The sequence below is a fragment of the Plasmodium vivax genome, chromosome 13, assembly GCF_000002415.2.
Source record: "Plasmodium vivax chromosome 13, whole genome shotgun sequence".
NCBI lineage: Eukaryota > Apicomplexa > Aconoidasida > Haemosporida > Plasmodiidae > Plasmodium > Plasmodium vivax.
In genome coordinates, this window is record NC_009918.1 from 1,668,876 (window position 1) to 1,684,130 (window position 15,255).

Consider the following 15,255-nt stretch of genomic DNA (forward strand, 5'->3'; position numbering starts at 1 on the left):
CTTTGCAACATGCGCCTTTTCTGCATGATGCGATTTCGTGGAAAGGACGAAAAATGGAGCGAAACGAAGTCAACTTTAGCCAAATGCGCCCATGCCTTTTGGTGGGTCATCCATTTTAAGGCAGCAGTGAGGATGTGCTGCACGGTATAATTTATAAATATGGTTCCCAACTTTTGCAAAAAAAAAAAAAAAAAAGAAAAAAAAAAAATATATATATTCACTCCATATTAACACTATTCCCGATTCACCGGTTTATTGGAGTTACAGTATATTGTGACTACCTCCCTTTTTAACTATAAATGCGTTGCTGGGGAAGGCCAAAAAAAAAGAAAAAAAAAATGCACGCCCAGATTCGACAAGCTCAGCGCTTTGCTATTTATTCCATTATGTATCGTTTGAAGGGGCCATAAGGTACATCATTCGCTCCGCCAATTAAGTGAAGAATTATCCCGAAAGAGGAACAAACGCAAACGGAAGAAGGAACGATTCTTCAGGCCGAAAGGAGAGAAATGCGTATTATGTACAACTGTTGGCACGACAAAAAATAGTACACATAATACGTTGCGCAGGGGAGATACGAAAGAGCCGTTCTGTGCAGGAAATAGTAAAATAGCAAAATAGCCGAACGGAAAAATTAAGCTGCAACGAATTGTTCAAGTATAGAGAGGAGAAGGACGCGTGGATATCGTCCCCTTCTGGTAAATTGAATAGCTAACTCGAGGAGCCACAAAAATATCCTCCCTTTTATACGTGAGAAGGGGCATAATTTTGTATGCAATAATGCAGTAACGTAACAATGCAATGATGCGATGATGCAATGATGGAATAATCGAAAAATCGAATAAGGGAGAAAACGACAAAAAGGCTTGCAGCTAAATCGTTTGTCGATCTCCTTTGGGGGGGAGCAAACCACTGGCAACAGTTTTACATATAAAGGGGGGGCCCCAAAACGGTGAGCGTGTAGTAAACAAATTATATGCTCACCACTGTAAAAAAAAAGTAGCCAGACGGGAAAAAAAAAAAAGAAGGGGAATTTCCCGCAAAGTTTACGCTCAATATCATGCTAAGGACGACACGAACAGAATAGCGAGTAAAGGAAGGTCCCCACTAGGCCTGAAAAAGGGGACGCACGTATGCCTATACATGTGGGGAAGAAAGCCATCTTTAGGGCACTTCATACGGGTTGTAGCGCCATCCTATCAATAGGCACGAATAATTTTTGTCCCCCCTCGTGAATCTCCCCACCACTACTCCTTTTTTTTTTTTTTTTTTTTTATCCCATTTTATCTCCCCCCCCTCTTCACGTGTGTAATGCAAAATGGAGGAAGGCAAAATTTTATTTTACAGAGAAAACGACTACAGCATTTTGGAAAAGCACTATCAGAGCGCCCTGGAAAAGGACATACAAGAATTAATAATTTACTATGGCTTGAAATTACTAAAAAAAAATATAAGGAGGAATTCATTTTTCAAGTGGAGTCTCTACGAGCACATATTGAGAGCCTCCATTGAATTAAATTTAACTGAATATGTGGACATGTGTTTTAATAAGCTGAACGAAAAGTTTGGAAAATTGGATGGGAAAAAGTTGAATGTACTGAAAGGAATGGTATATGAATCAAAAAAAAAAAACAGAGAGGCGTTAGATATTTATAAGAATTATTTATGCAAAGATTCTTGCGACATTTTAGTAAGAGCAAGAATTGTGAGTTTAAAAAAAACAATAGAAAATGATATAAATCAAGTTATACAGTTATTAAATGACCACTTAAAGGAGTTCCCAGTGGACATAGAAGCATGGCATGAATTGGGAGAAATATACTTGACAAACTGTTTGTATAGTTATGCCTTGTACTGCTTTGAAGAAATTTTGCTACACCTACCCACCAATTTGTACTACATATTAACCTGCGCAGAATTGCACTACACCGTTAGCCAGTTCGAAATAAGCAGCAAGTATTTCTGTCTAGCCATTAAATTACAGGGTAATAATTTAAGGGGGCTGTGGGGAATAATAATGCTTAATGTTTCTAGGTATCTCCACAGAAAACCAAAATCGCTAAGCGATAATGTGGACATCATTCTGACGTTACGTTGCATTGACAGGTTGCACAAATTGTACAGCGGATTGAAGGTAGAGCTGTTGTATAAAAATTCTATTCTGGAATATCTAAATGAGTTGAGAGACATTTTTAAGTGACACTCTTTTGGGGGGGGGGGGGGGGGGACCAGAGTGAGAGAAAGCATGGCGCGCGGGCTGGGAGTATATGACCCTATTAAATGTGATTAAACGTTTTTTTTTTCATGGGGGGATTCCTACCTCTGTGGAAACGCCTTACACCGTGTTGCATATGTCACAGCGTTCTGGGGCATTACCACGTTATTAAGTTAGTGCAATGCAATTAAAAGGTGTCACCCGCCCGACGTGGTCTCGCTTCTATGTCGCTACCGTTTTAGCCCCCTGTGCGCGGCATCCTCGCAGAGTTTAATGTTTCGTTTTCATTTGAAATGTGATTGTCCCATAAGAAGCGCACAACACATCATTTTTAGTCCATAGTCGATTTGTATCGGCGCGCGCATCATTTGTGGCGCTGCACTTTATCGGTGTGCTGCGCCGACGGAGGGGTACCCCCAGCGGTAAACGTGTACAAAAATGGGTTCTCTTGTTCATTACTTATAATTGGGTGCCCACATCTCATTGCCTGGATTTTATTACCTACATTTTATTGGCTACATATCATTGCCTACATTTTATTACCTCCTTTTTATTACCTCCATTTTTTCCTTTTTTTGCATGATTTGCTAATTTTACCTTGGCCTTATTACGCCCCGTGCCCCCTTTTTTTAAGTACCGGGGTGGCTGTGTTGTTCACCGCACATGAGTGCTTGCATAGAGAGCTCTGTTTCGTATTAACCATGAGTTTTAGTTAACCGCGCAAAAAAAAAAAATAATAATAAATAAATAGATAAACAAATAAATAGATAAATAAATAGATAAATTCCAAGCGGAGCAATCAATTGTGCAACCGCGTACCCACCTGAGCGCGCGATAGACCTGTCTAGCACACGGGGCCTCATAAAATTTTACAAAAGAACCATTTCGCAGTTGCAATGCGAATAAGGCCCAAGTCGTAGTTGTCTTTCAAATTATGCTACTTATTTCGGTATAATTTATAATTACATCGTTTTGAAGTTAAATGTAAAAAAAATATAATACCAAATATGTACTCTTAAAATTATTAAAAAAAAATGAAAAAGAGGGTGAGGTGTAGCAGATGAGGTGTACAACATAAGCTGTACTAGATGTGGTGTACTAGATATGGTGTAGTACATAGAGATGCGAAAATCACTTTAAATCTTAAAAACAACGAAAAGGGAAAAAGCGATGTCAAGAGAAAAATTAACATTTAACCTAAAAAGGCATAAAATGGAGTAACAAGGATAAAAAAAAATGAGAAAAAAAAAAAAAAAGGGAGGGGGGAAAATAGGGCAAAGAAGTGCACACAAACAGCTTGGGTTTTTATTCATTACATGTTCATAAAAACACTCGTTGAAAAAGCTACATAAAGGTGGATTTAAAAAAAAAAAAAAAAAAAAGCTAGCTGACTAGCTAAACGAACATTTATAAACAGCATATTAAGCATGTATTTTTTTTTTTTTTTTTTTCATATGTTGGCTTTTTTTTTTTTTTTTTCCGAACATGCAAAGTAACTAATTAAATTAATTTTTTACTCGTACGTTGGGAAATAAGACATACTCATGCACGCGCGCAGTACATAAATGTATTTGTCCGTTATAATGTATGTGGAGCACCCATTAAACGCTCAGCTATATTTGAAAAAAAACATTACACATATGCTGAAATGTTGGTGTGTAGATGTACATACATATATGTGTATGTATGTATACACACATACACACGTTCTTACGCACACGCGCACTATGCCTTATTCCACAGGTTTTACATTCGGACTGATACACAACAGCGTATCAAACAAAAGGAGAAGAAAAAGAAAACGAACGCAAATTTTTTCTTCTTTAATGTGATAATAAGGAATGTACACGGGGGCACATTCAGGGAGGGGGCTCTCCATGCATACTGTGCTTCTCTTCTTCTTGCCTTCTTCCTTTTTTCTCTTCACTTCACATTTTTGGCGTACCAAAAATGAGCATAAAAAAAAATATGTACAAAAGTGAGGAGGGTAAATAGGGGGCGAATTATTTAATTAGGAAGGGGCAGGAAAATGCGAGTTCTGTTACGCTTCTGTGTGAGCACATGTAGGCTGCACAACGAGGGGGTGCACACCGCCCGCGCGCTGCTATCACGGTGCGTTAATGGGGCTAAATAATACATAAAAATGTAGATTATACGTAAGTATACATATGTACGCACATGTATACATATCTGTCTGGATATGACAAACGAGCGCGCCGAGCCTAGGTCAGAGGCTACTTGTTGTTGCCGTTGCACTTGTCATCCTTGGGGGGGGGCTTGATATGCTGGTCCCTCTTCCTGTCGATGGTTTTCCTCCTCTTCTTGTCTATCATATTTTTTAGCTGATTAAAAAGGCGCAGCACCTCCTTATGATCCAATTTCTGTATTGAGTCGATAAGGACGTCATAGGAATAATTAATCCTCCCTTTAATCTTAACAAATGTTTTCAAATAGATGTAGGTGAACATACCAATAAAAATTTGACAATCAAATCTATCGGTAGCTCCACCATGTCCTGGAATGGAACGGCCAAAATCTTTAATTTTTAGTGCTCTCTTAAAGCCTGATGCAAAGAAGCCACCAAAGGGTGCCAGAAACGCGGCAAACAGGCTCAAGACTAATCCGTGCAAAACCATGTTGGTGTAATATATTCTACTGATAGGCAGTACGGAGGATAACTGACTGGGTAGGGTATAATATTTTGGCTTGAAAATGGAACTATCTTCACAGTCCGTCGTATACAGCGTATAAAACGGGATAAACGAAATATGATTTTGAGGACAAACAAAAAATTTATAGTTTTGTAAAAGGTACGTTGCACCTATGCTATACAAAACGGTTATAACAGATGACCCAACAAATCCTTCAACTGTCTTCTTTGGGGATAATTCGATCAATTTTGTTTTTCCAAAGAGGACCCCAAATATATAGGCAAACGTATCATTCACAACAACTGACGATACGGGGACCATGAACCAAATTAGCCCCGAGTAGATGTTTGCAATGTGCATTAACAATTGGGTTACGATAAAGAGGGAAGATAATAGGATGATGCCTATCTGAGAAAACTGGTACTTTAAAGAAAACTTTCTTAAAGATAGTATAAACCATATTAATCCAAAAAAAGCTGATATGAACATAATTATCGAGTGATATTTTAGCATGTACTTAAAAAATCCTATTTGATGTTTCAATTTGGGGATAACCCAAGGTATACCCCATGTCAATATGGTTAAGAAAAACCAGTACCATCTTATGTAAAAAATTTCCGGCAATTTTTTGTCCTTATTTTCTACGCTCTTCAAAGATATTATTTCTCTATACACAAAGCTTACCAGTACTAGCACTAGCATAGAACAGTAGAAGTGTCCAGCTGCCACCGTTAGCAAAGAAAAAAATAACAGTATCAGTGAGGAGATCAATCTTACTTTAAAAGTATCTATATTACCTTCATGGTTTTGCATATTTAAATTATGGCTAGTATTATTTTGGCTCGCTATGGACATTCTGTTTTTACTTCCATTATTGGGTATTCCTTTGTATCCATAAAATCGAATAAAATTTGTAAATCGGTTATTTGTACTTTTAACATTAGCATATTCCTTCAGGTGCTTTAAATCTTTGTATCCTTTGATGTCCTTACTTCCACTTTTCCTCCTCCTACATTCTACCTTCTGATTATTTTTAGTAACATTTTGATCTTCCCCATATTCTCCCTTTCCGTTTATTTCGTCAGTGCTTTTCTTTTTCTTGTACGAATTATTATTCCCATTTTTTAGTTTATCCACATCGTCTACACATTCGTTGTTTGTCTCTAGGCTTATGCCTTTACTTCTGGTCCTGCCTACAGTTTTGTCTTCTTCGGCATAATTATCATCATTGGTAACGTTGGTTTTGTCCTCCTCTGCGTAGTTGTCTCCGTTGTGTGTTTCCTTCTTGTTATCCCCTACGTGATTATTCCCGTTGATTGTCCCCTTTTTTTTGTTTTGCCCTACAGTGCTATCCCCGTTGGTTAATTTTTTTTTCTTCTTCTTCTCCTTTACTCCATCGCTAACTATCTTTGGGTTGTCCTCCTCGTTGTTACTTCCAAAGGATGAATCGCTTATGGAACCACTGCTTTTCGTAACTTGTTCATTTCGTTTTGGCATTGTTTCCTTTAGTTTTTCTCACAAACCATTTTATATCATTAACGCGCCTTCGTGTGTGTGTGTGAGTGTGAAGTACCGAGTTGATGGTGATACGTTTTCCTCTTCTGTTCGCGGGCGGCAGGTGCGAAATGAACTACCTCTTCAATTGGGGCAGCAACAGGGGGATGGAATGGTGTACCCCGTTTGCGTGGCTTCGCGTCGACGAGCTATTCTCACGTGTGCGCGTGCGGGCATTCGGCGTGTGAATGCGGGGCGTACGGCTGCAGGGCGCATGGACCTCTTTGCGTTCGCACAGGCTGGCATGCGCAGCTGCAGTTGCATGTTTTAAGTGGTCACACAAACGCACGGGTGAATAAACGCGAGGGGAAGTACACGGCTTGAGTAAGCGTACCTACGTGCACACGCGCATACGTGGGGGCGTACATAACGTGAACGTAACGCATGCGTATGTGCTATGTGCATATGCGCATGTATGCATGTGTGCACGTGTACATTCACATGCGCGCATTCACGTACTCATGAGACTGGTGCACTCGGGCATATCTACAACAATCACTTGGGGGAAATCGTGAAAAGCGCTTTCTTCTTTTTTTTGTCAAAATTAACAAACCATGCTATTCGTAAGAGAAAATATCTGCAGGTGGCTTTAAAACACCCCTTAAGGAACAACGCTGCGGAGGTACCTCCCAGGTGGTTATCCTCTTACATGCGTGTAGGGGTGGCCGCTCACTCAAACAAGTTGGCACCAAAAAAGCGAGAACAGCACGATGGGAAAGGAGAAAAAGGAAAAAAAAAAAAAAAATAACTAAATAAATAAGTAATTATATATGTAAATAAATAAGCAAATATATAAATATATAGCTCATATAAGGAGGGGAAAAACGCACGGGGGCGAAAGGTTGGCTGTTCAAAAGGCGCTATGCAGAAATATGCATACGCACGTACTTAAACGCAGGGGCATGCGGACATATCTGTGTGGTTAAATTATGGCATGGAGGGATGCTGCTTAGGGGAGTTCACATCGCCGATGGATGCGTAACAGCTTTGGGGGATAGCAACCTTCTCAGATTTTCTCACAAATGAAGAAAATGGGAAAAAGGAAAAGGGAAAGGGAAAGGGGTTAAATTAAAAAGGGGAAAAGTCACCGTAACGATAAACGTAAAGAAGAACATAAAGGGAACGCAAAAATGAACGCAAAATGAACGCAAAATGAACGCAAAATGAACGCAAAATGAACGCAAAATGAACGCAAAATGAACGCAAAATGAAAGCAAAATGAACGCAAAATGAACGAAAAGGTCAACGCAAAAAATGTACTCTTAAGTTGCGGGAAAAATATTACTGGCACTTTTGTATATTAAATACGTGATAGCAGTTCAAACGTGCGCTGCGCGTAAGAAAGCAAAAAACTGTGTTTGTCACTGGGCCATGGAATTAACGAAAAAACGCAGGTCAAAAAATTGCTAAAAAAAATTAAATACGGATACCCGAACACTTTTGTTACGCATGTGGCTTATGCACATTCTTGTTCACCGCGCCATGTATGCTTGTGCGTTGGCGCAAGAACGCCTATGTATATACAAGTAACACATAAGTGCATTTGCCCACATGCCGCCGTAAGCTGTATGCGCTACATCTCAGTATGCTGAAATGGAAGATAAAAAATTTGTTAAACGCTCACTGCAACGTGCGAGAAGTTAAAAAAAAAAAAAAAAAAAAACAGGTAAAGAAAAGGCACAAAAGGAATGACCCAAGTGGCATACAAAGAAGAAAGCAGCACTAACAGGAGTTGCCCCAATTTTACGCATACGTGTACATCCACATTGTATGCAAATCTGTCGTAGTTAACCTTTTTGGTTACTCATTTGACTCCAAGGGGAGATGGTTCGAAAGTTCTGCTGTAGTCTGCATAGCTATCTCACAGAAGGAGTATCTTATCTTTGCAAAAAATTGAAATTAAAAAAATAAGAGGCACGGCACACCATTTATTAAGAGGGATGAATGAAAAATTTCGGGGAGGGGAGGGTCACTGTGGCCCCCACGCTTATGTAAGTACACATGTTTACTACGTGGGACCTTTTTACAGAGCACCCCATTACGTCCATCCCTCTGCGTAAGGAGCAAAATGGCAGTCCTATTTCTGGCGCCTTTGTGGAGCCATAAAAATGTTGTGCATATTTACGCGCATTTGCCTGGAAGGAATTAACCGTTTCGTTATCATCCTGCGATGAAAAATTTTCAGATTTTCCACGCGGGGGTCACGTTTGAGCTACACTTGTACCAGGTTTGCGTGAGGGCGGCTGTGTAGATCACCCACCCAGTCCTCTCTTTTCCTTAAAGGTGATCCACTTTATGTGTAATAATGGAACAACGCAAAACGGGTTGGTGTAAAAGCGGCCAGCTCACGGGTGAGTACCGCATGTGTCGAAGAAAACATCCTTCTGCACGCTAAATGGAGATGTGCCTTTTGTTAATCCAAGTAGGACAAACTGTGCATCCCCTGGCGGCATTTCCCCTTTACCATCTAGCCCATTTCAACTTCGTATTGATTACATGCAGGAAGGGCTGCTAACCACAGCTGCTAACGCTTCTGCTCTGCGTGGGCGAATAATTCCTCTGGAGAATGCATGTGGGGGAATTTGCACACCGAGGCAGATATATTACATACGCAGCTGTGTGAAACTGAGACGGGGGTTGAAAACAGGGGTGAGACGCTTCCCACCCCGTTATCCATCCCATGAAATGGGATATTATTTCACGTTATTGACTTCGTATTCGAACAGCTGCAAAAAACGTTGTTAAAGTGACAACGCCTGCATAGGTATGCACCCTTCAGTGGACCGAAATGCAGCGCATTGCAGCTCAGTGCAGCCCATTGGGGGTTGCTAAACGCTCCAGTGGGCTTTGGAAAACCGGTCAGATAGCAATCCCCCCCATTTTGGCACGCACGGAGAGGAATGGGGCAGCCCAAATGTGTTTTTTCCCCCATTCAAACTGTCGCTTCTTTGGTATGCGCTCCGCATTAACAGACGTACTCATTTAGAAAAAGAAAACTTTTGTGGAGATGTTCCATTTTTGGAAGTATTGCTGTTAAGCGTCTCCCTTTTTAATAAAAATGGAGAAACGTTTTTTTTTTTCCCCCGTTTGGTATGCTCCCAAATTGTGCCGTTGCTTCAAGGTGCAAATGAAAAGTCACTCATCCTTCCTGGCTTCATTCCATTTGCCTACGCGGCAGAGAGTACAGGGTCACCACAGGTGAGGATACCCTTTCGCCCTGTGTCAACAGTGGACGACGTTACCAACTACCACCACACCAGCTGCGTCTCCCCTATGTGCAAATGTAACGTGGCCCCCCAAAGACGTTACTTGCGTAAGGAAGCACACTGCCTACTTCACCATGCTTAAACACCAACTGGACTGAAGACAGAACAACTTTTTGTTTACAAAAATGTTTACAAGTTTAATTAATTTTTTTTTTTTTTTTTTTTGTATATTTTTTATGGTACCTTTTTAAAATAGCATTTTGCCTTTTGGGTATGTACATTTCATCAGTAAATGCGATAAAAGGGGGGAAAAGGGAAAGGCTAAATTGGCGGAAGGAAAAATGTTTTGCCTCTGTGTCTGTAGAGGCGTAAAGTACTCCGCTATTGTACATTTACGCACATATGTAGGTGTGTATGTATATGCCCGCGCAGGGGCAGCGCGCATATTCAGCTGCATTCGCGCTACTTCAAGTAAACACGTTGTTAATTGGAAACCCTCCAGTTGTGTGCTCCAACTGTGTGCCCCAGCTGTGTGCCCCAGCTGCGTACTCCAGCCGTGTGCTCCAGCCGCGGCTAAGCTATACGCTGCATACCTTATACGACCAAAATCAATTTTAAAAAATAAAAAAAATGAACTCAACCATTCCGCAAGCATGTATACAACAGCGCATTCGCACACCACGCACTGCACATATGCACACCTGTATGTACAACGTAACTGCACATCTTTACATGCAATTAAAAATATACTATACATGTGGCAGGGTTGTAGAAGCCTATGGGGCGCACGTGCAGAGGGGTACATGCACTGGTAAAGCTAATTCTGGGCATTCACAACGTGTTTTAACAAACAACCGTGAATTCGCGTGCGCGCAAAATGGGGAAAAAAGTATGTAACCACCTCTACGGCTCCGGCTGCGCTGTGTCCACGTATATGCAATCGACACCCACACAACCACAACATGCAAATTTTAAAGTCATTAAGCGCGGCACTAAAATGACGTAGAACGAACTGCACTTTTCACTTTTCACTTTAATTTCGAAACGCGCTTTGATATAAGCTTCCATACATGCCATGCGAAATTTCGCGCGCCTCGCCTCATCTGCGGTACTCCACGTACGTGTAAAGTGTGCACATGGGCATGTGGAAATGCATATAAATGCGCACGTGCACACATGCACACATGCACAGCTACACCTACGCACGCACCTCTCACTCAGGTAAACATGGAGGGCCAAATGTGTGCCTGCAAAAATTTAAGCTCTTACATGAAGGTCACATACATGCAGGCGTGTATGCGTAGGTACATGTACATACGGAAAAATACACACACATACACACATACATACATACATACACAGTAGGCGCGCTACTACAAAAAATTCATGGTTGAAAACAAATACGAAGCTGTACAAAAAGGGGGTGTGCATATTATTGTTATATCTTCGCGTTAAGTGGCCTTTTTTTTTTTTTTTTTTTTTTTTTTTTTTCGAGCTCTCGAATTTTTTTCTCCCTGCCGTGTGTTTTTCTGTTTCTTTTTGTGCAACTTCGCGTGGCCGCCTTTTTCACCTCCGTCCTGTATCCGCATTGGCATGTCCCATTCACCTTGGGAACAACTTTCTTCCCGTATACAAAAAGCGTACATATATAAATGGGCACGCACGCACGCGCGTGTGCTTTGTCCAATATGTTCTGTTGTGCACACGCACATGGATGCGAACGTACACAATGGTGCCTACTCAAGTGGGCCAACGCGAAGAGTGCACAAGCAAAAAAAAAAGGGAAACACCCCCCAAACATATAAATATATGCTTCCTTAAATGGGGTGATTCTCCCATCATTTGGCGAACGATCACGCATGCGGCGTGGCGTTCATGAAATTTCTCCGATTGTCAGCCGTGTTCAGCTTGCTCCTCTGGTTGAGCAGTGCCTGCACGTACTGCTCCTCACCCTTCTTTATGGTAACCTTGAGCTTCTTCTTATGCGCCAAAAATCCGTTCATGTATTTAACAGCATTTATTGCGCTATCTACATTGTCATACGAAACGAAGGCGAAGCCTCTGTTTCTGCCAGTGTCCTTTTCCGTAGCAATGTGTGCAGAAATGATATTTCCAAAGGGAGAAAAGGCAGCCAATAAATCATTTTGTATCCACTCATTTGGGATGTGGAAAATGAAAATATTAGCCCCCACAGGACCAGACACTTCATTCATATTTAACGGATTAATAAAATCTTGTTCAAGTTTTCTCGGTTTATGCCATTGGGTCTGTCCCGTTATCTCATTGTGGTAGTATGGTCGTCCATCTTCTTTCGAAAAATATTGTTTCCAAGGCGAATGGGCAGCGTTATTTGTGTTTCTCTGGTGAGTAGCATTATTTTGTAAGTTATAATTCATATGTACAGGGAATCTATTAAAAGAATTGACATGCATATTTTTAAATTGCTGGGATTGCAAAAAGGCATTATTATTATTGCTCTGATTATTGTTGCTGTTGTTGCTATTGTTGTTATTGCCGTTGTTGTTGTTGTTCAGCGGGTTGAGGAGGGCCCTGTTTAGCAGTTGCTTTTCCTGTAGCTGATTTTTCGTCTCTGCAAATCGAACTTCAATTGGCTTCTCCGCATTTTCGATGGCTATTTTTCCATTCAAATTTTGTATTGCAAAAATTCCTTGTTCCTTATATGCGTAATTAACAAAGGCACATCTTTTGCTAACCCCGTTGCTGTTTTTCATGATGTACACTTCTGTCACGTTACCATATCTGTTGAACAGATTTCTTATTTGCTCTTCCGCTATCTCCTTTGGAAGAGACCCAACAAATAATTTCGCTTCATTTTCATTCGCGTTATGCATATTCACGCCATATTTTTCCAACTCCCCTATGGCAAATTTGACTATCAATGGTCCTAAAGTTTCACAGAGAACTTTTTTTCCGTGCAAATCTTGAATAGCCTTTTGTGCATAATATATTGACTCCATTCGGACGAATACATTGGCTCGATTTACGTTTGGCTTTTTGTCTTTTATGAAAACCACATCTTTGATACTTCCGTATTCTTCAAATATCGTTTTTATATCATTTTCTGTTAAACTTTTTGGAATGGAGCTAACAAACAGTTTTGCGGGGATGGATGGTGCCGGGTTATATGGGTTATTCATTTGGTAGTTGCACTGCTGCTGTTGTTGTTGCTGTTGTTGCTGCTGCTGCTCCGCTATCCGTGTGTCTCCGTAGGTGCCTTCATTTTTCTCGGCGCCAAATGCCTGCGTGCTGTTGCTCATGGTGTTCATGTTGTTCATATTGTTCATGTTGTTCATATTGTTCATGTTGCTCATGCTGTTCATGCTGTTCATGCTGTTCATGCTGTTCATGTTGTTCATGCTGTTTCGACTTTGCTGCGTGAAAGGTGGTGCAATCTCGCGCGCGTAAAATGGGGGATGCGGCTTTCTCTTTCTCCTTTTATGGATACTTGCTCAAACGCGTGTGCGCTTCGTTTTTTTCCCTTTTTGGGGGGGGCCTTTTGGCTCGAGGGGGCGTACACATAAAGGGGAGTGCACATAAAGGGGAGTGCACATAAAGGGGAGTGCACATAAAGGGGGATGCACACAAAGGGGGATGCACACAACGGGGGATGCACACAACGGGGGATGCACACAACGGGGGATGCACACAACGGGGGATGCACACAAATCGACGTGCACGTACGTATGTGAGCAAAAAGTGGGATGCCTCTGCGCATGCGTGAGGGGGAGGTACGTAACGGTGAGCTGGCACGTATCGCTCGGCGGACAAAAACAACGCTGAGTTAACGCTCTCTTTTTTCTTCTGCCCTCCGTGTGCTTCCTTTCTGCGCTCACTTTTTCAGACTCTCCAATTTGGCTTTGTTTCTTTTTTCCCTTTTTGTTTTTCCAGTTCCTCCTTACGTTCGCTCACATGTGATGCAGTCTTAGCAAAATAAATTTCTCAGTCTCGTCGTGGGTCACTCAAGCTGTTACACGTGTAAAAGCGTAAGCATACGTGCGTGTACGCGCGAATGTAAGCAAATGGGTAGGAGGAGAAAAGGGGCGGCGAGCACGGCATGTCAGTGCGGTGGGGAAATTCCCTTCTGCTCTGTTCTTTTTGCACTTTATCTCATTCCCTCTAAGCTTCGTCAAAGTGTAGTACAGTGTGACGTAACCTGCCTCGCAGCGCTCAGGGATAGGGCCATATGTTTTACAGCCATGTGGTTCGCTCCTTATGTTTCGCCGCCTGATGCCTCGCTGCCATTTATTTCATCACACTGGGTCACATTACACCATAAAATGGCTATCTATCTTTTTCCGTTTGGCAGGTGGGAGTTGCTTCCCTTTTTTGCGCAGGGAGGTAAAAGTGAATAAAAGTAAAGTGAAAGTAAACGTAAACCCAAAAGTATACGCAAAAGTAAACGCAAAAGTAAACCCAAAAGTATGCGCAAAGGTATACGCAAAAGCTAACTGAACGAAATGTAAACGTGGGGGTAAACGTAGGGTTAAACGTTGGGGTAAGCGTAACGGTGAGGTAAACGCGTTCGCGTGAGTGGGGGCATGGCGCAAAGGTGAAAACAAAATTTGTGCTTAGCTAATGTGCTGCTAAAATTTTATACTTCCTTTAACAATGCGGTGCATGAGCCTTCAAAATTGTGCGTAACTATTCTACAAAAAAATCATTTCCCGGGATGAGTTTTTTCCTGCGCTCGTTCGCAATGCGTACAGTACAGCAAGGTACCCCCCTTGTACGCAGGTTTCACAGGAACGGTTACGCATGGCATCGCATCACAGCGCATTTGCATTCGCTCGCGCATTCGCAAATGCATGTATGTACGTATGTACGTATTTACGCATGTGCGCATGTACATATGCATAATGCGCTTATGTGCGACGCGCGTAAGCTTGCACGCTCGAATTGTGCCTTGCCTTTATTGCGCACTGCCGAGGTTTGAGCAGGGCTTACGGCCGGCACATTTCGGCTGTGCTGCGCCATTGCGCCTATTTCGCATTCTGCTATTTTGCTTCGTGTCGCTTTGTTTTCCTTCGTTTTTGTTTCTTTTCTTTTAATTTTTTTTCTTTTACCCTTATTACGACCTCCTGCGCACTTTTTTTCCCTTTTTTTGCACCCTTTTAATCGGTATCCCCCTTCTTTCTTTCTCTTAGGAAATCATCGCGCTTTACGAATAGGGGCTGGGCTCATCTGCGCATCCTTTAGCCCTTTCAGCGCAAGTGAAATTTTATTTTCTCCCCCCAAATATCAAAATTGTTACGTTAAGGTTGCATTTATATGCGTACGCGTGGTGTTTTCGCGGGTGAGTGTGAATGGCCGCTTTACGCAGCGTTTTTTTCCGTTACACATTCCAGCGAAGGCGTTTTTTTCCTGTTCGCCGGTTTATATCTCCTGTTTGGGGGAAAGCACAGCGATGCGCTAGGACATTCTCACCGTATGCATGAACGTTGGCATGTACCCACGTTCGTACCTACGCACGATCACGTCTCTCATGGGGAAAAAAGGGCCACGTGCCGAATTAACTAGTGAAAGCACGTGGCCATTTTGGAATAATATTTTTTTCGCAACTTTGCAAAAAACATGAACCTTTTATTTTATTTTAGTTTATTTTTTCTTC

At 41.6% G+C, this 15,255-nt stretch overlaps 3 protein-coding genes across 3 annotated transcripts; 1 reads left to right on the forward strand and 2 right to left on the reverse strand.

Annotated features, from left to right (window-relative positions):
* Positions 1–1,318: 1,318 nt before the first annotated feature.
* On the forward strand, positions 1,319–2,200 carry PVX_085950 (hypothetical protein, conserved; the record flags this gene model as incomplete). The annotated part of the gene is made up of 1 exon (XM_001616803.1): positions 1,319–2,200. One exon carries the CDS (start codon positions 1,319–1,321, stop codon positions 2,198–2,200), a length of 882 nt encoding a protein of 293 aa, XP_001616853.1.
* A 1,530-nt stretch (positions 2,201–3,730) lies between these two features.
* PVX_085955 (cytidine diphosphate-diacylglycerol synthase, putative) lies at positions 3,731–6,363 on the reverse strand (the record flags this gene model as incomplete). Its single annotated transcript, XM_001616804.1, has 1 exon — positions 3,731–6,363. One exon carries the CDS (start codon positions 6,361–6,363, stop codon positions 4,450–4,452), a length of 1,914 nt encoding a protein of 637 aa, XP_001616854.1. The 3' UTR covers positions 3,731–4,449.
* A 4,754-nt stretch (positions 6,364–11,117) lies between these two features.
* PVX_085960 (RNA binding protein, putative) lies at positions 11,118–13,003 on the reverse strand (the record flags this gene model as incomplete). The annotated part of the gene is made up of 1 exon (XM_001616805.1): positions 11,118–13,003. One exon carries the CDS (start codon positions 13,001–13,003, stop codon positions 11,480–11,482), a length of 1,524 nt encoding a protein of 507 aa, XP_001616855.1. The 3' UTR covers positions 11,118–11,479.
* Between the last annotated feature and the right edge of the window lie 2,252 nt (positions 13,004–15,255).